Genomic DNA, 25,380 nt, shown 5'->3' on the forward strand with positions numbered 1-25,380 from the left:
AATTCTGTCAGTTTTCTTGTCCAGTGGAGAAGGGTGAAATGAATGTTGGAAAGAGGGCAGGGAGTGAGTAAGCTCACACCACCAAGGTGAGGCTTTAGTCCAAATACGTTTGAATAGGTGGCACTTTTAACATCCATTTTTATCACAAATGGGGAAGTCGAGGGTCCAAGAGGTGTCTGCTTTCTCTCTGTGAGGTGCACACGGCCAGTAGTCTCCTTGCTAGATGAGATCAGGTACACCCTGTCTCACAGGTTCCTCCTTGGCAGCAAAGACAACCAGTCCTTTAGGTCTGCAGCTTAAGAGTCTTCGTAAGTCAAAATCACACACACAAAGCCACCCGACGGACCCCTCTCTTTTTTAACCGATTGTGCACATCACTGCCTTACTCAGCCTCCTCTCAGAGAAAGAAGAGACACGGGGAAAGTTAAAAGAAAGTGGTGGGTGTGGGACCTTCTGGACTCTTGCTCTCAACAACTAACCAGATCGGTTACTCGAGCTCTCGGCAAGCGCAGACGCCGACCACGAGATCCCCAGGGTGGGGCTAGTCTCCGAGCTGAGGGCCAGCTGCCCCCGCCCCGAGGCCCCGCATCCCAGGCAGGCCGGCGACAAAGCCCCTCCCCGGGGCGGAGACAGCTCCTAAAAGTCGACGCCGCGTCCCGCCGCGGGCCAGTACCCAGGGGCCGCCACCCCGCGGAGTATGGGGCGCTGATGGCCATGGAGGGCTACAGGGGCTTCTTGGCGCTGCTGGTGTCGGCGCTGCTCGTCGGCTTCCTGTCTGTGATCTTCACCCTCATCTGGGTCCTCCACTACCGAGAGGGGCTCGGCTGGGACGGGACCGCGCTCGAGTTCAACTGGCACCCGGTGCTGGTGGTCACCGGCTTCGTCTTCATCCTGGGCATCGGTACTGGCACCTCCTGGGAGGCGGCGGGGGAGGAGGGCCCGGGGTTCCCGGCAGAGCTCCAACCGATTGAGGCTGGGCGAGGGAAGGGGTGAAGGAGTAGCCGGGGCCAGGGAGCCGAGTCGGCAGCGCGGAGGGAGGTGGCTGGTCCGGCGCCCGGGGCCCGCGGGCCGGGCGGACTTGGGCGAGCGCGGGAGCCGCGGCGGTGGGGCGGGGCGCGCGAGACTCGGGTTCGCTGGAAGACGCGTAGCTGGGTCGACCGACCCGGCTAGGTTAACTGTTTGCTGCGAGTGGCTGGGACGCTACTCCAGACTGCACCAAGCTTGGGAGCAGATGGAGAGATGCAGGAGTGCCGTGCGGCCAGGCAGCCCGCGAGCCCCCCGAAAATCGCCCCCGTGGGACGAAGCCTGCGCAGTCAGGGGCGCGGAGATCTCTTTAGGCAAGGCCTGTCGTTGAACTTGCTTTGAGGCTGCGGGTTAGGAGAGGAAGGCAACGGTGGGGGTTGGGGGGGCGGGGGGGAATGGAGTGGGGGAGAACTGGCCTCTTCTTGTCTCATCTTCTCTAATTTTCTCGAAAGCCCTGAGCGAAGGGGCCCGTCAGCGGGTGGCCTCACGGGTGAGTGAAGGAAGCAACTCTGGTTTCACTTCTAGAGCGTTAAACTCAGTCGAGCCCAAGAAGCTGCCAGGATTCAAAACGGTGTTTCGCTGCATCTCCGGGTTACTGGACAGTCTTGAGCCCGACTTGTTTTTGTGACTGCAGACTGGCGAAAGTTCCCCTGCGGGACTTCCTGTTGGGCACTGGCCCGGATTGTGGGGCCAGAGATGCCCGCAGGGGGCCCGTGGCTGCCTGGCTGAGTGAGAGAGATGCTTGTGCTTGGGACTTCTTTGGGGTTTGCTGCCTCGGCCTGCATTCTCTGGGATGAGGCTGGCACGGAGGGAGGGCTCAGTGGATGGTTGTTTTTGTTTTGAGCTATAATTGACATATTCGTTTCAGGTGTATAACATGATTATATATGGAAATACCTATTACTAGTTAACATCCATCACCTCACATAGTTTTTTCCCCTTTGAGATGGGATGAGAACTAGATCTCATCTCATTTAGCATTTAGAACATTGCTAAAGAATCCTCGTTAGCATTGTTCAGATCTACAATATATTATTATTACTTGTCACCACCGTTCTGCCACATTGCATCCCTTTAGAACCAGAGACTTGTATCTTGTGACCACCTTCACTTTTTCCCCGCCTACCTCCTCTCTCTCCGTCTTGTCTTTCTGTAGTGTTACTCAGTATGTCCTGACAGCTTTCTTTTCTTCCAGCTGCTGTCAGGCTGGAGGAACCTCTAGCTAGTGGTGCAAGCGCCCTTTATTTGTAGCCACTTTCCAAAAAGTGAAGTCAAGGCCTTGGCAGACAAAGCATTTAGAAAAAGGCAGGAGTAGTGCACTGGGGTTATGTCACAGAGAAGAGAGGAGAGGAGAGGAAAGGACTGGGAAACAGAGGCCTCCCAGCTGAAACCACTAGCCTTGCCTCCCAGCAGGCTGCCTTTTCTCCACCAGTGTTTAACTTTCCCCAAACAAACAAGAGAACAAAAAAGCACCGACCTCATTCCTAAAGAAAAGATTTTTGTTTCCGTTTAAAACTTGGGCAGCAGCCTTGGCCGGTGTGGCTGGGTAAGTGGCATCCTCCCTCTCTGGAAGGTAGAGGAGGCTGCTGCCAGTGTCCAGCTGTGGAGACGTCCCTGGTGTGGATGGGCATCCACCCGGGTGTGCATACCACTGGACGGCTGAGTCGTTCGTTGCGTAAGTCTCAGTTATTTTGCCACTAAACTAAAATGAGAAAAACATACTCGAGTTCCAAAGTCACTGTTGGCAGAAGCACTGTTTCCTTCCTGGTGGAGCCCTCAAGTTTGGCCGGAGCTGTCAAAACCTTCTGTTTGCTCAAAGCAGTAGAAACACTGTCTTCATCTCTTCCAACCCAGTCCTCTGAGCAGTGCCTAATACTAAGAAACTTTCCTGGGGGCTACAATATCTTCTCATAATTTAAGGTAATGGAAACAAAACAGATGATAATACTTGTTTCTTGACTTCTAAAAAGGAGATGGCCCATCATTTATTGAGTGCCTCTGTGCACTCACTCAGGGAATTAATTCACAGATATGTAGAAGCATAAACTGAGGCACGGAGCAGGTAAGTAATTTGCCCGTAGAAGTAGTATACATGTTTTCACTGGTTTTATTTTCAAGGTTCGTTTCTCTACTCTTATGGCAATATGCTTATTTTCTGTAAAATATCCTTTTTAGAGAAGCAAAAAGCTTCATCTAAAAAACGCTTGGAAACTCTTTGTTGATGATAGAGTCCATTACAGTTTTCCTAAAAGAATTTATAGTCTGTCTAAACTTTGGGCTTTTAAAAGTCTGTTTATATTCACTTTACAGCAAAAAAAGAACATGGATATTTTGGAAATTTTCATCTGCTGCCTTCATTTAAGCATAACTCCTGTATTTGTATTAGTTTTGGAATGTTTGTCCTGTCAACATAACCCATCCTGTTTATTATTTGGATTCCAGGCATGCAAAGCACTTTAATCATATGACACATTTATTATTTTTAAAATTTATTCTATTGAAGTATAGTTGACTTAAAATGTTGTGTTAATTTCTACTCTACAGCAAAATGATTCAGGAATACATATATACATTATTTTTCACATCTTTTCCATGGTTTATCACAGGATTTGTTTGTTTGTTTTTATCACAGGATGTTGAATACAGTTCCCTGTGCTATACAGTAGGACCTTATTGTTTATCCATTCTATATGTAATAGTTTGCATTTGCTAATCCCAAACTCCCAATCCATCCCTCCCTACCCCCTGCCCCTTGGCAGCCACAAGTCTGGTCTCTATGTAGATGACACATTTAATTAACATGAATGTAAACTTTCTTATACATACAGGTACATGCATAGACCTCATGAATTCTTGCAAGTTTTGGCCCACCTGCACTTCCTCACATCCAGCAGTAGAAAGCCTCCAGTAGAATGAGGAGTAAAGAGTTGACTTTATAGGCCGGGAGGGTGGGAGGGGGACACACATGTTATAGACCATCCGTGTTATAAAAGCCTTTCGTACTGTGTGTAATTGCTTCAAGGAGCAAATTTTTAGGCTATGTTATTTCAGATCTCTAATAGTGAACATGATGTAATTGAGTTCTGTGATACACAGATGTTTAGAGGTGAGAAAAGTGAAAGTTGCTCAGTCATGTCCGACTCTGTGCAACCCCTGTACAGCTCATGGAATTCTCCAGACCAGAATACTGGAGTGGGTAGCCTTTCCCTTCTCCAGGGGATCTTCCCAACCCAGGGATCGAACCCAGGTCTCCCACATTGCAGGCACATTCTTTACCAGCTGAGTCACAAGGGAGGCCCAAGAGATTAGAGATGAGAAAGGAAAGCCAAAGTAGAGTTATTACTCTAAACATAAAATGCTTCACAAATGCAAACAGCCAACAATATTTAAAACTGTATGAGAACTGTTATATGTCCTTTGAAACACTTGTAAGAAGTAAGCTCTGAAGAAAGCAAGGGTGATACAAAAGTTACAAAATATATATCTGTGTGTGTCTTTTGGAAAATATACGTGTTCCAAAATAAAGTATAACAGACTATAGGATATTTAAAGCTGAAATAAAATTTTAAACTAGTAGGAAATCTAGCAAACATGAACGAGGAAGTTTCAAAGAGACCTTTACAAGAGCTTTGTGCTTCTTTGAAAGGAATGTTTCCCATGAAATAAGTATACTGCCAGGAAATCAGAGAAACAAAACTTGAAAAGGCCACAGAAAAGACTGAAACAAAAATGCTCTCAAAGTGGCAGCTGACCTTTTAAAAGGTTCAGCAAGGTGGAATGTGTTTTTTAGAAAAAGGCAGAAAATTCAGGTATATAAATTTAGTGAAAAGTCTCAGCAATCCTATACTCCTTAGTTTTCCATGTGTAGAACTCTTTTGACTATATAAACTGAGGGAAGAGAAATTCAATAGTGTAATGATCTCAAGTTGGTTTTGTGAGAGAATATAACTTCATTTAAGTCACATTTAAAAGACTCACAAGACGAAATTGAGTCATTCTTAAAAGGCAAGTGCAGTATCCTATTAACATACCTAAAAGTGACCAAATTCCAAGACCACTTAAATATATTTGGAAAGGCTCTCGGGGTAAAACCTGGCAGAGAGTGGAGAAAGTGCCTCGGATACCTATTCCAAAACCAGCCTTTGGGACACCATAGATAATAAAGCCTCATAAAGAAACGGGGCTTTTTACAAAGCATGAAGACTCAATTCAAGACAACCCCAATCACATTTTTCTTTTTTGTTAAAAATAAGTACATACAGATCTCTTTGTAATGTAACTAATAAAAATGTTTCAGACATGAATATTTCACTTGCTGTTGTGTCCCCAGTGTCTAGAATAACACCAAGAACTGGCATAAGGTAGGCCAATAAATAGTTGTTGAATGATGGTTCTCAGTACCATTGTTAATTGTAACAATGCAGTTTTATAGCCACTCATTTGTGGAGATAGTAATGCGTTGTTGGGTGTGTGTGTTCAGTCATGTTTGACTCTTTGAGACCCCGTGGACTGTAGCCTGCCAGACTCCCTGTTCATGGGATTTTCCAGGCAAGAATACTGGAGCAGGTTGCCATTTTCTACTCCAGGGGATCTTCCCAGCCCAGGGATCAAACCCTCGACACAGTCTCTTGTGTTTCCTGCGTTGGCAGGCAGGTTCTTTACCACTGCACCACCTGGGAAGTCAGGGATAGTAATAGTAGCATCTAAACGAGATGCTACTCCCTTCTTTTCAGTGATTCTGCTGTTTATAGTTGGTTTGGAAGCACCGATTAAGTCAGCCTCAGGGGAGAATTGGCATGATGGTGTACTGGAATTGCATCTCTACTGTAAAGGCCTTGAGCTTATTGGAGTGTTACTGCCTGCACTTCCTCACTCCGGCAGTTCTCCCTTTTTCCTTGCGCATCAAGTTCCCACCCCATTGGATTATCTCCAATGTGTTATAATGTCTGTTATCTTAAAAACAACCACACTCTTGACCCCATATTCCCCTTTCTGCTACTGCCTCAAATCTCTGCTTGCCTTATCACAGAACTTTTAGAAATATTTGTCAATACCTGCAGTCTCCAGTTCCTCTCCTATTGTCTCTTGACCCCACTCCAATCAAGCTTCCTCTCTACTGCTGCAGCAAAATTGCTCTTAACATAACCAGTTGCCTCCAGATTGCTAATTCCAGCCGTCATCAATTCTGTCTTCATCTTGCTTGACCAAAAAGCAACATTTGGCACAACTGACCCATTATTCCTCCTCGGGGCACTTCTTCACTTGGGCTTCCAGGATACTTGACTCTCTTGTCTCTTCTCTCCTCAATGCCCACTCCTTTCAGTGTCCTTTGCTGGCTCCTCCTCATCTCCCTGATCCGTTGAGGTTAGCAAGCCTGAGCTTCAGTCTTCTGACCACTTCTCCTTTCCTGATCCACTCATAATCTTGGTCATCTCATCTAGTCCTGTGGCTTTAAACACCATGTATCCCCCTGAATCCTCCTATATTTATGTTCCACCTGGACCTCTCCCCTGAACTCCAGACTCAAATATCCATCTACTCAAACTCTCAACTTGTATGTCAAATAGACATGTCCAAATCTCAACTCTCCATCTTCCTCAACCCCCAAACCTCTCCTTCTATAGGCTTCCCCATCTCATTAAATGGCAACTTCATCCTTCTAGATGTATGTTCATGTCAGAACTATATAGTCATCCTTGATGCCTCTGCTTCTTCCATACTTCTCATCCAACCCATCATAAAATCATATCAATTCCAAATTCAAAATATAATATTAACCAAATTCTGACCACTGACTATCTTCTCCCTCCCTCCCTACTTCTGTTCCTCCCTTTCTTTCTTTCTTACCTTCTATTTGAATGTAAGCTCTCTTGTCTGTTTTCTTCACTGCTGTATCCACGGTGGGCAGAAAATTACCTAACATGTAATTGGCACTCAATAAATATTCACTAAATTAATGAAAATTTGGCCAGTCCTTTAAACTGGGGGCCATACATAGAAGGATGGCATATAAAGTGAATATGTGAAGTGGGTTGGGTGTGTAGCACCCACCAGAGTGTCTTCCTGGCTTTAACTAAACGTTCAAACACACAAATTCCTGGTCCACACTGGACACCAGTCTATGCAGGAGGAATGTAGGACAGGAACTGGAGTTTGCTGTCAGGGCAGTGACAGGTGCTTCTTAGTGGACATCCTTGCAGCATAAATCCCTCCATCAGCTCTCCTGTCCCCAGGTGACTGTCCAGACATCAGGAGATGAGATCTCCATTGATGGGATCGGGGCTTAAGGTCTCCATGACCCGCAAGAACCAAAATCTCTTGTAAATACTCTATGGACCTGGTTTCTAGTGCCCCTGAAAACAATACATGCTGAGTTGAACAGTGACTTCCAAAAAATATGTTCAAGTCCTAATCCCAATGACCTCTGAATGGGGCTTAATGGCTTCGCAGATGTAACATTTTTATAATTGTTTTAATTTTATAACATTTGTATAATTTTGTTTTCTTTTTTTTACTTATCTTTGGCTGTGCTGGGTCTTTTCTCTAGTTGTGGCAAGTGGGGGTCTATGCTCTAGTTGCGGTTGGTGGGCTTCTCACTGTGGTGGCTTCTCTTCTTGCGGAGCAGGGGCTGCAGGGCACAGGCTCAATAACTGTGGCACATGGACTTAGTTGCTCCATGGCATGTGGGATCTTCTCGGATCAGGGATCAAAAATGTGTCCCCTGCACTGGCAGGGGCTTCTTTACCACTGAGCCACCAGGGAAGCCCTTTGCAGATGTAATTAAAGATCTCAAGATTAGATCAGCCTGGGTTTAGGATGGGCCCGAAACCCAATAACTGGTGTCCTTTATTAAGAGAAAAGAGAAGGAAATTTGAGGCACAGACACACAGAGGGGAAGGCCTTGTGAAAATGGAGGCAGAGATTGGAGTCATCTGTGTACAAGTCAGGGGACACCAAGAATTGCCAGCAGCTACCGGAAGCTACGAGAGAGGAATGGAATGGATTTGCAGAGCCTCCTGAAGGAACCAGTCTTGCCAGCAACTTGATCTTAGACTTCTGGCCTCCAGAATTGTGAGGGAATACATTTCTGTTGTTTGAAGTCACTCAGTTTTTGGTACTTTGTTATGGCAGCCCTAGGAAACCAATACAGGATATGACAGAGTGCACTCTAGGAAGCCCAAAGTATGGCATTTTCTTCAGCTCTTTGTAGACTTTTTCATTGTTCTTCTCAGTCCAGATGCAGTTTACCAATCAGTGGTCCATTTTATTATACGCAGTGTTGCCTAATAACATTGGGAGAAGCCACTCTGTTTACTAGCACAGTTAACCAAAGTTCAGATCTTTGTGCAACAGGGTATAGATGTGGGCTTTGTGTGAGGGGTGGGAACTGTAGGGAACTAGAGAGGGCCTCCTTCTGGCAAAATAGAAAGCTCTTGGCTCCAGCAGGTTGGGGCAATATGGGGATCCTCTCAGAGGTCAGAGCTTCTCATTATCCAAGAGAATCCAGATTTTAAAAAAAAAAAACTGGTTCAGTCTAAAAGTAAACCAGACACAAAACCAAAGCCCCCACATCATCATGCTGATCAAACAAAACGTTTCTGTGGACCAAATCCAGTTTCTATCTTCCAGTGACCTCTAGAGTTTTCTGTTTTGACTTAGTGGGCTTTTCAACTTTTCCCTTAAAAAGTAAAACAATCTTCCCTTTTAAGAAAAATAGACCAGAAATCTTTGTTATAACTATTTTTTTTTCCTATAGAAACTTTCTTAAAAAGTCAAAACAGGCCTCGAAATGATTAGACTTCAGCTGTACTTTTCTGTTTATTGATTCATTCAATTTCTTCACATATTATCCTATTTATTTAATTAGCATACATTATTTAAACATTATTTGAGTTTGTTAGAGCTGAGCTATCGTTTTCTTTTAGAAAACCTGAGCCCTAAATATTTAGAGCTGTCTAGGACTTGAAGTTCAACTCCTAATTTTAGAAGTCAAATGCTTGACCAGGGTTAAACTTATCACCAGTGATATCAGAGCCAATACTATTTCTAATCTGTCATAATATTGATATGAAATATATATAGCTGGTGTTTTTAACAATGCAAAATTTCTGGATATTTGTAAATGTCTAGCCAATTAATTGAATTTTTCTCTTTTCATACACTATTTGATACCAAGAAGGTGCCTTTATGAGGATTTTAGTCACTTCAAAGAGATGCTTCTAGTGCCAAGATGCTAAAACAAATCTTCCAAATTACCCAGATCACTTCCTTCATTTTGATTCTCTAGAGGTTTTTAGTTTCATGATGTTCATGCTGTGAGACAGTCTGAGTACACAGGCATTTTTCAGACCTCAGATTCTCTTTGATAGTCGCTGTAGGAATCTTTTTAGGAAGTGTATTTAAAGGGGGTTCTCTGCTTGTACAAACTTGACGTCCTTTGGATTGAGTCTGGTACATTCTGGGGTACACAGGGAAATAAGTTATAAATCTTGATAGTCCTGTTCGGAACATTCTACCAAGGAGGTCAAAATAATATTTTATTCAAAGAGTTAAGAAAAGTGTGATGGGCACACCATATTTAAGCAGAATTTATAAAGGTCTTCAAATTCCAGTGTACTTCACTTTCAATAACTTGTTTTATTTTGCGGTTCACTTAAAGCTAACCTAAAGCTATTAAGTGGGTCCAAGGGCAGAATATTTTTTACTGATTTGAAAGGACCATTTGGTTTTATATGAGCTAACACTTGGGTCAGCAATTAGGTCTGACTGCCTTTCCTGGAGAAGGAAATGGCAACCCACTCCAGTATTCTTGCCTGGAAAATCCCATGGACAAAGAAGCCTGGCAGGCTCCAGTCCACGGGGTCTCGAAGAGTCAGACACGACTGAGCATGCACACACAACACTTGGGACAGCAGTTGAAGTTTTGATTTGTGCATTTTAAAAGAGAATCTGCTCATTTTCTGAGAAATAATATATTACTGTACTTCATTAAGATTTATATATTCAACACATACTTATTGAATTTCTGCTATGTGCTAGGCTCTGTGAGCTCTGTGCTAAATGCTGGGATCTGACCGTGACCTAGACAGATGTGCTCCTATCTTCGTGAATCACAAGATTTAAACACGGAAGAACTGGAGTCAAATTGTTTTCTATGTATGGGGACATTTCTCTCCCTCCAAGTGCTCTTCTCCCCACATTCGCTTTGACAAATTCTACATTTGCATTGTCTGCTATGAGACACATTTGTGTATGTGGATAGTTTTGTAATGGTATATGGATGGAAAGCTGGTGTCAAACCAGAGATTACATCTTGGAGAATATGTATTTCACATATCCCTGAGTTGATTATGCTGCTTAGGAACTGAGAAAATTTCTAATAAGTAAATACAATTCAAGTTACTGTGTTTCCCTCGTCATTGTTGAAAGAATAATTGTACACAGGTCTTCCTTCCTCCCTCCCTTCTTGCCTTCCTTCCTTTCCTCCTTCCTTCTCAAGTTTATCACAACAGCATGTTCCACCATCAGCCAGCCTGGTTGGGAGGGGTGTTTGGGGGAGAATGGATGCATGTATATGTATCACTGAGTCCCTTCATTGTTCACCTGAAACTACCACAGCATTGTTAATCAGCTATATGCCAATACAAAATAAAAAGTTTAAAGTTAAAAAAATTTTTAAACGTATTTTTCACATACATATGTTCGTGTTTCCCCTCATTTTCTTGCCCCAAATGGTTTTGCCATCTCGGGCCTGTAACAGAAAACCCTTGTTTCAGTCACAAGTAGCTGTTTGATATCATTTCCCCTCCTCATGGGCTTCTGAGACCTTTTTCTTCCTTCTCACTGAATCTCAGGAATGGTGTCTAGGTAAGTGCCAAGCCAGAGAAGCAAGAAATATTTAAATTCCACTCTACAGGCAGTTTTTACTGCTATTGAGAAAAGCTTCTTGTTGAAGAAATGTGGTCGATTTGTTAAGGTTGCCCTTTCTCCTGAAGTCCACCATATTTGGGTTATTTATGCATTTTAAAAGGCACGTAAACACATTATGCAAATGCATCACTTTGGAGTTATCCTCCATTTATCCAGAGAGCATTTGAAACTTAATCAGCTACCCTGCAGAATTTCTCTATCACCAGGACAGGTACTGAAAACTCCATGCCTCCCTCCTATGAGAGAGCCACTGAGGTTTCCACAAGCTTCCTGCTTAGAAGGTGAGACTAATTGCCTATTAGGTTTGCAGGCTTACAGAAATTTTATTCATGAACTATTTCAACCATACAGAAAATAATATAACAGATCCCTGTGTACTCACCATCCATATTTAACAGATTTTAAAAGAGTTTTGCCATCCTAAAAATTTATCAACTAGAGATTAAAGCTGGTAGGAATAATAGTGCAGGCTGATGAGAGGAGAGGTTGGAGGCAGGCACCCTAACCTGGATAAGAAACTAAAAGAGGAGACAGAAAATTCTAAAACTAGACTCAAGGACTAGAGAAAACAAAAATATAATTGTCTGGGCCCACTTGGATCAGAGGTAAGTACCTCTCCTGCTTCATAGTAATAGGACAGTATGTTTTACTGATAACCCCAAACCATCAATAAAAGATTAGATTATATTCCACTCATGCTATTGCTAGAGAAGGAAAGCTAGTGGGCAACCAACTTGAAAAACATTTGAGTAAATGTGAAAAGTTTAAAAATCAAGTTTTGACACTCAAAGAGGGTAGACTTTCAGTTTTGTGAAAATTTGACACATTTTTCTGGGGTTCTTGTGTTGAGAAGAGTGAAAGTTCTTTACTGGGAACATAGTTGTCTTTGAATTTTGGACATTTTTAAGGTGTTTTTTTTGCTCAAGAACCACATACATGCAGAAAAGTACCTAAATCATAAGGGATATGTTTTCATTGCATGAGCACACTCATGCTCGCATCATGAAACAACATTCCCCAGAATCCCCCCGGTAGCCCTTGAACTCTCCTCAGCCTTGATAACTATTCCTGATTTCTAACATCTGAGCTTAGTTTTGATTTTGGAAATTTGGGGTATAATATGACCCAGATTAGGGAGGAAAAGCTGTTGTGATTCATGGCTCATAATTTGCTTTTCAGGGAAACATCCTGAGTATTTCCTTTATGCATGTGGATGCATCCATTCAAGTTCTGCAATCTAAGAGTCCTTCCCCCTGGGTGGTGCCTGGAGGTTATGATGATGGTGACAATGATGATGGTGATAACAATAATATTAATTTAAAAATACATTGATATTGAGCAAACCACTTCACCTCTCTGTGCCTCCACTTCCTCCTCTGTGTAGTGGTAATAATCACTATGCCTTCCTCACAGAGTTGAGTTGATCATTATAATGTAGACAAGTAAAGCACTTAGTATGATGCCTACTATCCTTGCAAGGGCTCTGGGTTTTGTGTGTGTTTCTGTGTGTGTGTGTCTGTGTGCCCTCATATTTCTGCCCTCAAAGACATTGAAGTAGGGATGAGAAAGGATATTGAACTAGCTTTTATTTTTTAAATTTCATTTATTTTTTTTAGCCCTGCCATACAGCTTGTGGGATCTCAGTTAACCTTGGCCACAACAGTGAAAACCTGGAAATCCTAACCACTAGGCCACCAGGGAACTTCCCGAACTAGCTTTTAAAAGCATACCTTTTGGGAATTCCCTGGTGGACCAGTGGCCAGGACTTGGTGCTTTCACTGTCAGGCCTGAGTTTAATCCCTGGTTGAGTGACCTCCCTGGTAGCTGCCTACAATGCGGGAGACCCGGGTTTAATCCCTGCGTTGGGAAGATCTCCTGAAAAAGGAAATGGCAACCCACTTCAGTATTCTTGCCTGGAAAATCCCATGGATGGAGGAGCCTGTTAGACTATAGTCAGTCCATGGGGTCGCAAAGAGTCGGACAGGACTGAGCGATTTCACTTTCACTTTGGGAAACTGGAATCCTGGAAGCTACAGGGCAAACATATATCTTTAAGGTGTTGTATTAAATGGTTTGAAAAGATTTATTGACTATAGAAATGATTACCTGCAAAGTTTCTATGTCCTCAAGGAAATATTGATATAATCAATCAACATTTATAAGATAGCCATATATGCACTAAAATGAGTAGATAGTCAACCTTCAGAATTTGGATTAGATAAAAGGAATACTGTCCTAACTGTGATGCCTGCCTCTCAAGTGTTAGACTGGAACCAAAGAATAGGAAGATTGGCATCTTGTGCTGAAAGCTTTAAAGTGGCTGAATTCACATCTATTAATATCTTTGTAGGTTTTTTGTGTTTCTGCCTGAAAATGGACAAGATAATCTTTTACATTTTATGATCCAATTAAGTTTCTTGTACTCAAAATATAAATGTCTTTGAAGGGAAAAGGCAGCAGCTCCTGCTTCTACTTCTTTTCTGGAATTAAGAAATTTATGTGACCCACATTTTCCAAGAGAGTATTCTTTAAACTTTTTCAACCTGCCATACATTTCCAGATATTTAAATTTTCCCTGAAATCAACATAAGGAGTGAGATGAGGGTAGGTTGGGGCAGGATATTGCCTTCCGAACAAAATTAATTGCATGCTGGATAGGGTGGCCATACAATCTATTGATTAAGCCAGGACACTAAGAAAAAGCTTTTCAAGAATCTTTTTGCTGAAGTTTACTCTACATGCAGAAAAGCATATGTATAAATGTATAGCTTAATGCATCTTCCCTCAGTGATTGATTACCTGTGTAACCAGCACCTAGGTTGAAAATCAGATTATTAGCAGGAGCCCGGAAATCCCTCATGCATTCCTTTCCAGTTGCTATACCCATTCTTCACAAGGGCAACCACTATCATGACTTTTCTATTTTTTAAATCTTTTATTTATTTATTTTTTAAAAGTATCTGGCAATTAATTAATTAGATTTTGGCCACCTGGGGTCTTAGTTCCCTGACCAGGTATCAAACCCATGTTCCTTGCTTTGGAAGCATGGCGTCTTAACCGCTGGATTGCCAAGGAAGTTCCTGTCTTGATTTTTCTTATTGCAAAGATGAGTTGCCTATTTTTATATTTCATATCAATTGAATCATACAGTGTATATTTGCTTACATCTAGTTTCTTGGCATTGACATTATAGGTTGATCCATATCATTGAGTGAAGTTCTAGTTTTAGATCATTCATGCCATGGTATGAATATATCACAATTTATTTATTCAGTCTCTTAATGATGAACATTTGGGAATTTCCCAGGTTTTGGCCACAACAAATAGTGCTATAATACTACTCTTAATACATGTCTTTTGGTGAACATATGTATATGTTTCTTTGGGGTGTATGCCCAGGAGTAGAATTAATAAATCATAATGGCTCAGTGGTAAGAATCCACCTGTCAGTGCAGGAGACATGGGTTTGATCCCTGGGTTGGGAAGATTCCCTGGAGAAAGAAATGGCAATCTACTCCAGTATTGTTGCTTGGGAAATCCTATGGACAGGGGAGCCTGGTGGGCTACCGTCCTTGGGGTTGCAAAAGAGTTAGACATGACTTAGCAACTAAATAACAACAAAAGGTACACATAAGTTTATCTTAAGTAGATACTGCTAGTTTTCCACAGTGTTTGTTCTCATTTAAACTCTTAGCAGCAGAGCATGAGAGTTCTTGTTGTTTCATAGCCTCTCCACTACTCAGTATTTCCTGTGTTCAGCCATTCAGACATGTGATAGAGGTATTCTCATTTCTCTGTTGACCAATTTAGTTGATATCTTTATTATGTTTACCAGTCACTTGGATATACTCTTTTATGAAATACTTAGATATACTCTTTTGTCTATTTATATCTTTGCGCTTATTTTTTTCTATTCTTTAGCCTGTCTTTTTCTTGTCAAATTAAGGTACTTATATGAAAAAACCAGACCCTAAGATTAAGAATTTAGTTTTGGACATGTTGAGTTTGAGATATTTGAGAGGCATCTATGTGGAGATGTCAAGAAGCCATTGGAATATGTAGGTCTGGAGTTCAGAAGAAAGTTCTGGGCTGGAGATGAGAATTTTGGAGTCCCAACCATGGAGGTAGCATTTTAGTGAGAGACTGAATGAGATCACCCACAGAGAGAGGAAAAATCCTAAGACTGAGCCTGAGAGGCATCAAGGTTCATTCGTAAGTTGGGAGTAAAGAAGATGCCAGCAAAGAGCTCAAGAAGGAACCACTGAGAGGCAGGGAAGAGAGGAAAAGCAGAAAAGGGTTTCAGAGAAGGGAGTGTTCCATGTTTCAAAATGTTCATCATGCGTTGGTTAAAAGAACAGCAACACTACATTCTGTCCCCTTTTTTCTCTTCAGCCATCATTGTATACAGACTGCCATGGACCTGGAAATGCAGCAAGCTCCTGATGAAATCCATCCATGCGGGGCTAAACACTGTTGCTGCCATTCTTGCAATTATTTCTCTGGTGGCTGTTTTTGATTTCCACAATGCCAAGAAGATCCCCAATATGTACAGTCTGCACAGCTGGGTTGGACTGACAGCTGTCATTCTCTACATCTTACAGGTCAGTATCTCAGTGTATTTCTAAACAAGATAAAGCAGTTCAGATACTGTTGATGTTTTCTGTTCATTCATAGTTTCTTGGAAATCATTTCATTTCCTCTAGTCATCATTCAGTTTGTTTCTATTATAAGTATTTTCCCTTGAGGGGGCACCAGAATACAGAATTCAGTTATGAGCATGATAGTGAGGTTTTAAATATGGACATATGTAAGTTGAGAAAGTGCCATCTCTTCATTTCTAGGCTGCCATCGTTTGCACTTTAAATTCCATGTGCTGGATTAACTAGCACAGGCAAGAGCTCTATATTTCTTTCCCACATTCCCTGTCATTTCTATTTTCTAAGTTTATGAGTAAAGAGATGAATTTTTACATCTTTGTTAGATTTTGAAGGCTCAGTGATTGTTTTATTTTCGTTTCACTTATTAAATGTCTTTATTTATTAAAAACACATACTCTTGAGAGCACTGTTTTTAAACATGTTAGTGAGATAGATATGAAAAAAAAGGTTAATTTTTAAAGTTTTTGGTGTTAACCATTTTGTTGAAAAATCTTTGAAACTAAGAATTTAGTTATTGAAAAGACAGTGAGTTGGAGTTAGCAATTTGATTTATTTTAGAACCAGCATCAAAAATACTAAACAGTCCAAAGAAGAGATCCTCAAAAGAAAAATGCCAAATTGGACCAGTCAGGATGGCTGTCAAAAGGTGCTGGAGAAAAGGGTTACAGAATGAAAGTATCTGGGCTGGGAGATGAGAATTTCTGAAAGAGTCCCAAATCGCAGCACTGTTTATAATAGCCAGGTAGCATTTTAGGGAGAGAATTCTCATAATGATGGATCACCCAGAGTGAAGTATAAAGAGCTAAATCCTATATAGAGACACTGAGAACTCTGGAGCAGATCAAGGATTCAAACTATGGGAGATAAATGGGGAATAAGTGTAAATCTATGGCTGATTCATGTCAATGTATGACAAAACCCACTGAAATGTTGTGAAGCAATTAGCCTCCAACTAATAAAAAAATTAAAAAAAAAAAAAAATCCTAAGACTGAGCCTGAGAGGCATCAAGGTTCATTCGTAAGTTGGGAGTAAAGAAGATGCCAGCAAAGAGCTCAAGAAGGAACCACTGAGAGGCAGGGAAGAGAGGAGAAGCAGAAAAGGGTTTCAGAGAAGGGAGTGTTCCATGTTTCAAAATGTTCATCATGCGTTGGTTAAAAGAACAGCAACACTACATTCTGTCCCCTTTTTTCTCTTCAGCCATCATTGTATACAGACTGCCATGGACCTGGAAATGCAGCAAGCTCCTGATGAAATCCATCCATGCGGGGCTAAACACTGTTGCTGCCATTCTTGCAATTATTTCTCTGGTGGCTGTTTTTGATTTCCACAATGCCAAGAAGATCCCCAATATGTACAGTCTGCACAGCTGGGTTGGACTGACAGCTGTCATTCTCTACATCTTACAGGTCAGTATCTCAGTGTATTTCTAAACAAGATAAAGCAGTTCAGATACTGTTGATGTTTTCTGTTCATTCATAGTTTCTTGGAAATCATTTCATTTCCTCTAGTCATCATTCAGTTTGTTTCTATTATAAGTATTTTCCCTTGAGGGGGCACCAGAATACAGAATTCAGTTATGAGCATGATAGTGAGGTTTTAAATATGGACATATGTAAGTTGAGAAAGTGCCATCTCTTCATTTCTAGGCTGCCATCGTTTGCACTTTAAATTCCATGTGCTGGATTAACTAGCACAGGCAAGAGCTCTATATTTCTTTCCCACATTCCCTGTCATTTCTATTTTCTAAGTTTATGAGTAAAGAGATGAATTTTTACATCTTTGTTAGATTTTGAAGGCTCAGTGATTGTTTTATTTTCGTTTCACTTATTAAATGTCTTTATTTATTAAAAACACATACTCTTGAGAGCACTGTTTTTAAACATGTTAATGGAGTGAGATAGGAATTTGTTCAAGGTCACAAAAGTAAAGGTTAATTTTTAAAGTTTTTGGTGTTAACCATTTTGTTGAAAAATCTTTGTAAACTGTGTCAATTCATTTCCCTTCCTTAGTACATATATCCAACTCCTGATTGGGACATCATTGTGAACTTACTTTCCTATTGATATAAGAGATGAAAAGGGAGTGAGTTTGTAAAACAACTGAAGCAATTTGCATACATGCACATTTATTTTATTCTACTTGTTTTAAAGAACCAGCTTTTCATTTTATCTATAATTTCTTCTATTTTTCTTTTTAAATTTATGATTCTGATAGGCTAAATCATGCCCCTTCCCAAAGATGTCTACAACTTAATCCTTGCAAGCTGTGAATACCTTATGCTACACTTTAAATTCTAGTTGATTATTTTTCTTTTCACTTTCTGTATCTTCTAAATACACATGCATTTCTTGTATAACAATAAAAAGCTTTTAAAGTGAAAACAAGGTTTCTTATACTAGATCCTTTAAGCTGGAATTTCTGAAAACCAATTTTATGCTGTGCTCTATATCTTAATATGTAAGATTAAGAAATATATAGGAATTAGCAAAAAAAAGAGAATATTTATTCTAAAGTTTATGGGTCTTAGATAAAATGGTACTCAGAGGAATATAGGCTTAAATGTGTTTGTTTATTGGAAAGAAAAACTTAAAATATATAAATGAAGTATTCATTTAAGAAAATAAAAGATTGATTATATCTCAGTAAAACAAGAAGGGAAAAAAGAAAATAAAAAAGAACAGCAAAATATACAAGGAATAGTAAAGACCCCCTCCCTCCCATCCAAAAAAAAATCTGTGAACAATTATATTATTTCCTGTTGTGGCCATAACAATGGGGGCTTAAACAACACAAATATATTACCTCACAGTTTCTGTACATCAGAAATCCATGTTGGCTTGGCTGGTTTCTCTGTTCAGGGTCTCACAAGGCCAAAATCAAGGTGTTAGCTGGCCTGGGCTTTTATAGAAAGACTCTAGGGTAGAATCAAGTTGCAAAATAGTCCAGGTTGTTGGCAGAGTCTAGTTCCTTGTGCTTGTACACCTGAGGTCCCAGTCTCTCACTGGCTATTAGCTCAGGGTTGTCCTTAGCTTCTCACTCTGTGCCTTGCACATGGCCCCCGTCCATCTCACCGGCTTGGAATCTCTCTGACTTCTCCCTCTTTCTCCTCTTCATCTCTTCTTCCTCCAGCCAAAGTTCTCTGCTTTTGAAAGGGTTTATGTGATTAAATTGGGCTGCCCATATAATCCAGGGTTTTCCCCCAATCAGGAGAATCCATAACCTTCATTACATCAGGAAAGTGTCTTTTGCCTTGTAGCATAATGTATTCACAGCTTGCAGGGATTACGTTGTAGACATCTTTGGGAAGGGGAATGATTTAGCCTATCAGAACCATAAATTTTAAAAAAAAAAGAGAAGAAATTATAGCTAAAATGAGAAGCTGGTTCTTTAAAACAAGTAGAATAAATGTGCATGCATGCAAATTGCTTCAGCTGTGTCCGACTCTTTGCGGCTATGGACTGTAGCCCACCAGGCTTCTCTGTCCATCGCGTTCTCCAGGCAGGAATCCTGGAGTGGGTTGCCATGTCCTCCTCCAGGGGATCTTCCCGACCCAGGGATTGAACCCACATCTCCTATGTCTACTGCATTGGTAAGTGTGTTCTTTACCACTAGCACCTCCTGGGAAGCCCAGGATAAAAATAGATAAGCCACTGCAAATCTGACTGAGAAAAAGCACAACATACACATCGTTCAGAATTTTAAAAATATAATCACAGACACAAATAATATTTTAAAATTATGACAGTTTATTAAATTTTAATAATATGGTAATATTCTTTAAAATCTTAAAGAAAAAAATGGTTATTTTCTTGCCAAGTATAAACTAACAATTTGACCCAAAAGGAATTAGAAAACCTAAGCAGACCAATAACATTATAAGCAATTGGTAAGGTCATTTGAAATCTGTCATTAAAAAAGACATTAGTCCCATGTTGTTTTATACTTTGACCTACAAGGAACTAATACTTAAAACTGATCTAGTACACTGGGAGAAAACAAGCTCCTCTTAGATGTGGTCCCATTGTGTACTGCATACTTCATATCTAAGAAGGCAGCTTTAATAATAAACACCTTTACCAACATCTAACAGCAAACATAAGCTTAAACTCTGAAATACTGAAGACATTTCCATTAAGTAAATAAAACACTGATGTTTGCAACCTTTGTATTCAATTTCATTTTAGAGGTTTTAGCTAATGTACAGCTAATGAAAAAAATACATATAAATAATAGAAAATTTGTGACTTTTTTCCCTATTTGCAGATCACATGAATATCTAGAAATCTAAGAGATGACTAAATTATGAAAGAATTTGGAAAGGTATCTGGATAAAAGACAGCCAACAGAATCCAATGACTTTTCCTTGTACTAGAAATAACCACTTAGAATAGGAAGTAGAATCCTATAAATCATACAGTGCAGTACTATAAAATTTTACTGAAAAACAGAAAATATGGTATGAAGAGAGGAATACCATGCTACTGAGAGAGAAAAATTAATATAGAAACATTCTTCCTTCTTCAACTGTATTTTTATTTATTATAATTTTAAATTCAATGGGAGTTTTAAACTTTATGCAAAAGAATAAGTACCCAAGGATAACCAAGGAAATTTTGAAGAAGTAGAGGGAGACCTGCTTTATTCAAAACAAGGTATTCCCACAGGAATAAACAAAATATATTCATGGCAAGAACACAGAGGACAGACAGTATATATAATAACTTTTTCTATGACATTATAGTATTTTAATTTATCAGGGAAAAAATGCTTATTTAATCAATGTTATCATCATAACTGGCTGTCCATTTGAAGGAAACCAAACAAAAAGACTATGTACATCACACAAAAGAAAAAGAAAGATTCCAGATACAATAGATTAAAGATATGGATATAAAAAAATCCAAAATCAGACAAAAGAGAAAAAGAAAATTAAAAAGCATGTAATCTGTATAATACTGAGGTGAAGTGAAGTGAAGTTGCTCAGTCGTGTCCGACTCTTTCCGACCCCATGGATTGTAGCCTATCAGGCTCCTCCATCCATGGGGTTCTCCAGGCAAGAATACTGGAGTGGGTTGCCATTTCCTTCTCCAGGGGAATCTTCCCCACCCAGGGATCGAACCCAGGTCTCCCACATTGGAGGCAGACGCTTTAACCTCTGAGCCACCAGGGAAGCCCCATAAGGTTGACAAGAAATCTAGAAACCATGAAGGAAAAGAAAGACATATATGACTACATAATTTTTTTTAAATTATTTTCATCTCTTAGTATCTTTGGGGGATTGGTTCCAGGACCCTCTCAGATACCAAATCCCAAAGATGTCCAAGCTTCTTGTATAAATTGGTGTGGTATTTGCATATAGGGCTTCCCTGGTGGCTCAGATAGTGAAGAATCAGCCTGCAATGAGGGAGATCTGGGTTCAGTCCCTAGGTTGGGAAGATCCCCTTGCAGGAGGGCATGGCAACCCACTCCAGTATTCTTGCCTGGAAAATCCCCGTGGATAGAGGAGCCTGGCAGGCTACAGTCCATGGGGGTGCAGAGTCGGACTCGACTGAGTGACTAAGCACACATTTGCATATAACCTATATGCATCCTCCCATATACTTTAAATCGTCTGTAGATTACTTACAATACCTAATACAGTGTAAATGCTATGTGAATACAATGTAAATCCTAAATAAATAGTTCCTGGTCTATGGCAAATTCAAGTTTTGCTTTTCGGAACTTTCTGCAGTTAATTTTTCTGAACATTTTTTTAAATCTGCGGTTGGTGGAATTTATAGATTCTGAACCTGGGGCTGTAGAGGACTGACTGTATATGTGACAAAAGATAATAAAGTCGGCAGGAACTGCACAAGGAGATGTGAGGCATAATCCTGTCATGTGTTAAGGGTTAATGTGTTTAATATACAAAACAACTCCTAAATATTAATAATTAAAAAGTCAACCTAATAGAATTATGAAATATCATTTTCCCCCCATGAAATAGAACAATAATGATATCCATTGCTGGCATACAGGTGAGGTAAGGGTACTCCTACACTGCTCATGGAAAAGTGAATTGCCACCAAATTAGGGAAGTAGTTTGTTAATATCTATTATTTTCTAAAATATATATATACTTACTCTTACACAACATTGTAACATATATACTTACTCTTTAACCTAGCAGTCCCACATTTGGGGAGAGCAGAAATAAAATGCTGTCACAAAAGGAACTCTAAAAAGGATTTTTAGTGCAGCAGTGCTTTCAGGAAATGGGAAGCAAACTAAATGACCATCAATAAGAACTTGTGGTAAATTTGTTGAATATGACACAGCTATTACAAAGAATGTAGTTCTGTCTACTCTGTGGTATGTGTGCATGCTCACTTGTATCTCTTTGTGACCCCATGGACTATATAGCCTGGCAGACTCCTCTGTCCATGGGATTCTCCAGGCAAGAATTCTAGAGTGGGTTGCCGTTTCCTTCTCCAGGGGATCTTCCTGACCCTGGGATTGAACCCAGCATCTCTTGCATCTCCTGCATTGGCAGGCAGATTCTTCACCAGTGAACTCCCTGCGAAGCCCCTATGTCTACTGGGTAGAATTATATGTTCTTCAGTGTGAAAAAATACTGAAGAATAATGTGTATAGTAAAGTGTTATTTGAGAAGGGGGGAGGAAAGAAAGGAAAAAAAGCATTTATGTGTAGATGGGTAAAGAAAGTTATGGGAGAATGCCGAGCCAGCCGGAAGATTTCAGCGAGCAACACGACGCGTTCCTTTAGGCTAAGAAATAAAGACACAGAACAGATGGGGTCGAGAGGATCGCTGCAGTCAGCGATGATTCTTTATTTCTCAGGGTTACATTTATACTAAACCAAGAGGAGAATCTTAAGAAGAGAAAATATTTTTCCATAAATATCACTTTGAGATAACAATCACCAGAACTCTCTGATAACGTCAAGGGATAAGAAGGGCATCCCGTTTATCTTAAGGGTGGTCGTGAAAGGCTTATCCATCTGCGTCATGTGTGCATTCAAGGCTTGCTAATGTTCTGTTAAGATTTAACTTGGATAATAAATTCCAGAGAGGGGTGGCGGGACAGAGAGCTATGTCTGCGAACAGACCCTTGAGGATCAAGGCAGCTCCCAGAGTCAGCCTTTTGGTTCAGGCCGCTCCCCACAGGAGAATATACCAGAATACCATTGTGGGGTTGTTTGTTGGGGAATTATTTGTTCTCGGGGAGGATATTAAATTTTTAAATGCATCTTGTTTTTCTTGCTTGAACTTGTGGCTCTTTTGTCTTAAATATAAGTAAATCACATGTCACAAAAGATCACATATACACAATTTTCAAAACTAAATAAGCAAGCAGTGTCCCCTCAAGTCAGGTTGTGAATATTCATATCATGTGTGGTAACTTCTGGTTGTTTGTTTTGAAACCAGATGAACCATTTCCTTCCTATTCCTTTTCTTGATCAAACTTTATTCAGTTATTGCATCCAAGCTGTTTTTAAGTTACTTGCATTGCTTCCCTGAAGAAGTGACAGAAGAGATCACCCAGATGTTTCTCAGGAAGAAATTGAACGAAAGAATATTTCCTTTCCCCATGGAAAGAAACCAATTCTAAGCTTGCTATCTTCACTTTTGGTAGGAGCTAACCCTCTTTCTTAGGCTTCCCTGGTGGTTCAGACGGTAAAGCATCTGTCTGCAATGCAGGAGACCTGGGTTCCATCCCTGGGGTTGGGAAGACCCCCTGGAGAAGGAAATGGCAGCAGATTCTAGTACTCTTGCCTGGAAAATCGCATGGACGGAGGAGCCTGGTAGGCTACAGCCCATGGGGTCGCAAAGAGTCAGACACTACTCAGCGACTTCACTTTCAAGCCTCTTTCTTATTAAGATTTACAAAGATTCCTCCCTATTCTTAGTTGTAAAAATTCATGAACCACGGAAACATGCTTTGACAGAGATGTGCCTCTGTCAGATTAAGTTAGAAGTAAAAAGGGGAAGCATTTTCTCCGTGAATGCTCCGTCAGTGGAGGTTCTTGGAGCTGCCACGTGTAGGCGGAGAACAGAAAGTCCCACCCTCTCGGGGCAGCTACAGCAGTCTGCCTGCTGCTCGCTTGCCCAGCTGCCAACTGTTGTGCACTTCAGTTGCAAAGTGTAATTTCGTGCAGGCCATTCATCCGAGTTCGTGAGGTCTGCATTCTTCCCAAGACCAACTCAAGAAACAAACCTACCACAGAGTAGGAAGAGCATGGGAGAGATTGTCAAGAGATTACCTTAGCGATCTTGGACTTTGATTTAACCACTTTGTAAAGTCAAGATTTACCGGCCCAAGAAGCCAGGGTGCAGGCTGTTTCAATAAATGAAAGGAGGAAAGAAAGGGGACTCAAGCAAACTAAATTGAAAACAAGCCTTAATAGTCCTTCAAGATTCTCCTGTTTACTCCTGAAATTGCAAAGATTCTTATGAGGCTTATTTTTTATCTGTGTACTAATCTAGGCTTCTCAGAAATGTCACATCACAACTTTTTAGTGTCAACTTGTTTTCCAAAGTGTTTCCAATTATGTCCCTGTCAACCGCAAATAAGAGTTCACATATGGCACATTGTTGCCAACATGCATCCTCTTCAAACTTTTTAAATATTGCCAAACTGGTGGATAGAAAATGATGTCTTGTGATTTTCTTATTTCACTGGTTACTCATGGTTCACCTCTAAAAATAAATACCTGTTCGTGTCTTTTGTGCATTTAAACAATGAGTTTGTTTTCCTTTTTCTTAAAGATTTGTAGGTATTCTGTGTCAGATTCCTTTTCATTTGTATGTATTATATATATATCTTCAAACATTGAGACTTGTATTTTCTCTTTTCTTAGCATTTTTTGGCAAATAGAAATTCTTCATTTTAATGAAACAAATTGATCATCTTTTCCTTTAAGGTCATCATTTTTTGTTTTGTTTTGATGACTTGTTTATGAAATCCTTCTGTACCCTGACGTCAAAACAAACCAGTTCTCAGGTTCTACTCCAGACCTCCTAGATCAGAAACTCACGATGGACAGTAGAGGAGGGGCAAGGTGGGTGGGCCCAGCAATATGTGCTTTCATTGTCCCTGCAAGTGACTCAGATACACAATAATATCTGAGAACAGTTGGTTGAAGAGAAAAACCTATGAATAGCCAAGAGGTTACATTACAATAATATTGTTGGAAATATTAATTTCTTTTATGTTTTCTATTAAGAGTATTAAAGTTTTGTCTTTGATATGAAGTACTTAATTCATCTAGAATTAACTTAGTTCATGATGAGATATTGTTATCTAACTTCATTATTTCTCCATATTGATAAACTCTTTCCCCAGCACCATTTATTTAATTATCCCTATCTTTGCCATTTATCTGCACTGCCAGTTTTGTCTCTTTTTCTGTGTATCCAAGCCAGTGGAATTGAAGGGTGTAGAAGTATTAAAGTATATTTTTGTTGTCGTTTGGTCATTAAGTTGTGTCCAACTCTTTTATGACCCTATGGACTGTAGTCCATGGGATTTTCCAAGTAAGAATACTGGCGTGGATTTCCATTTCCTTCTTCAGGGGATCTTCCTGACCCAGGGATCAAACTCACACTTCCTGCATTGGCAGGCAGATTCTTTACAACTGAGCCACCAGGGAAGCCTGTTAAGGACACAGAAGTATATAGAATTATTTACAGGGTATAAAATAGAGGTAGAGATAAGAATCTTTGAACTGTTCTTTTTTTGAAGAGGATACTTCTAACATTTCACTATT

The 25,380-nt window shown here is 40.4% G+C and overlaps 1 protein-coding gene across 2 annotated transcripts in view; it reads left to right on the forward strand.

Moving 5' to 3' along the window:
* Positions 1-621: 621 nt before the first annotated feature.
* LOC122453721 (plasma membrane ascorbate-dependent reductase CYBRD1) overlaps positions 622-25,380 on the forward strand; it is a 37,258-nt gene continuing 12,499 nt past the window's right edge. The window contains exons 1-2 of one of the 2 annotated variants that reach the window (XM_043487859.1): positions 622-901; positions 15,346-15,554. In XM_043487859.1, the coding sequence (XP_043343794.1) occupies positions 709-901; positions 15,346-15,554 (402 nt within the window). In that variant the 5' untranslated portion in view covers positions 622-708. Of the gene's footprint in view, positions 902-15,345; positions 15,555-16,700; positions 17,019-25,380 lie in introns of those variants that run through there. The other variant, XM_043487861.1, reaches the window with a different exon arrangement.

This window comes from Cervus canadensis, chromosome 15 (assembly GCF_019320065.1).
Source record: "Cervus canadensis isolate Bull #8, Minnesota chromosome 15, ASM1932006v1, whole genome shotgun sequence".
In the NCBI taxonomy this organism is placed as follows: Eukaryota; Metazoa; Chordata; class Mammalia; order Artiodactyla; family Cervidae; genus Cervus; species Cervus canadensis.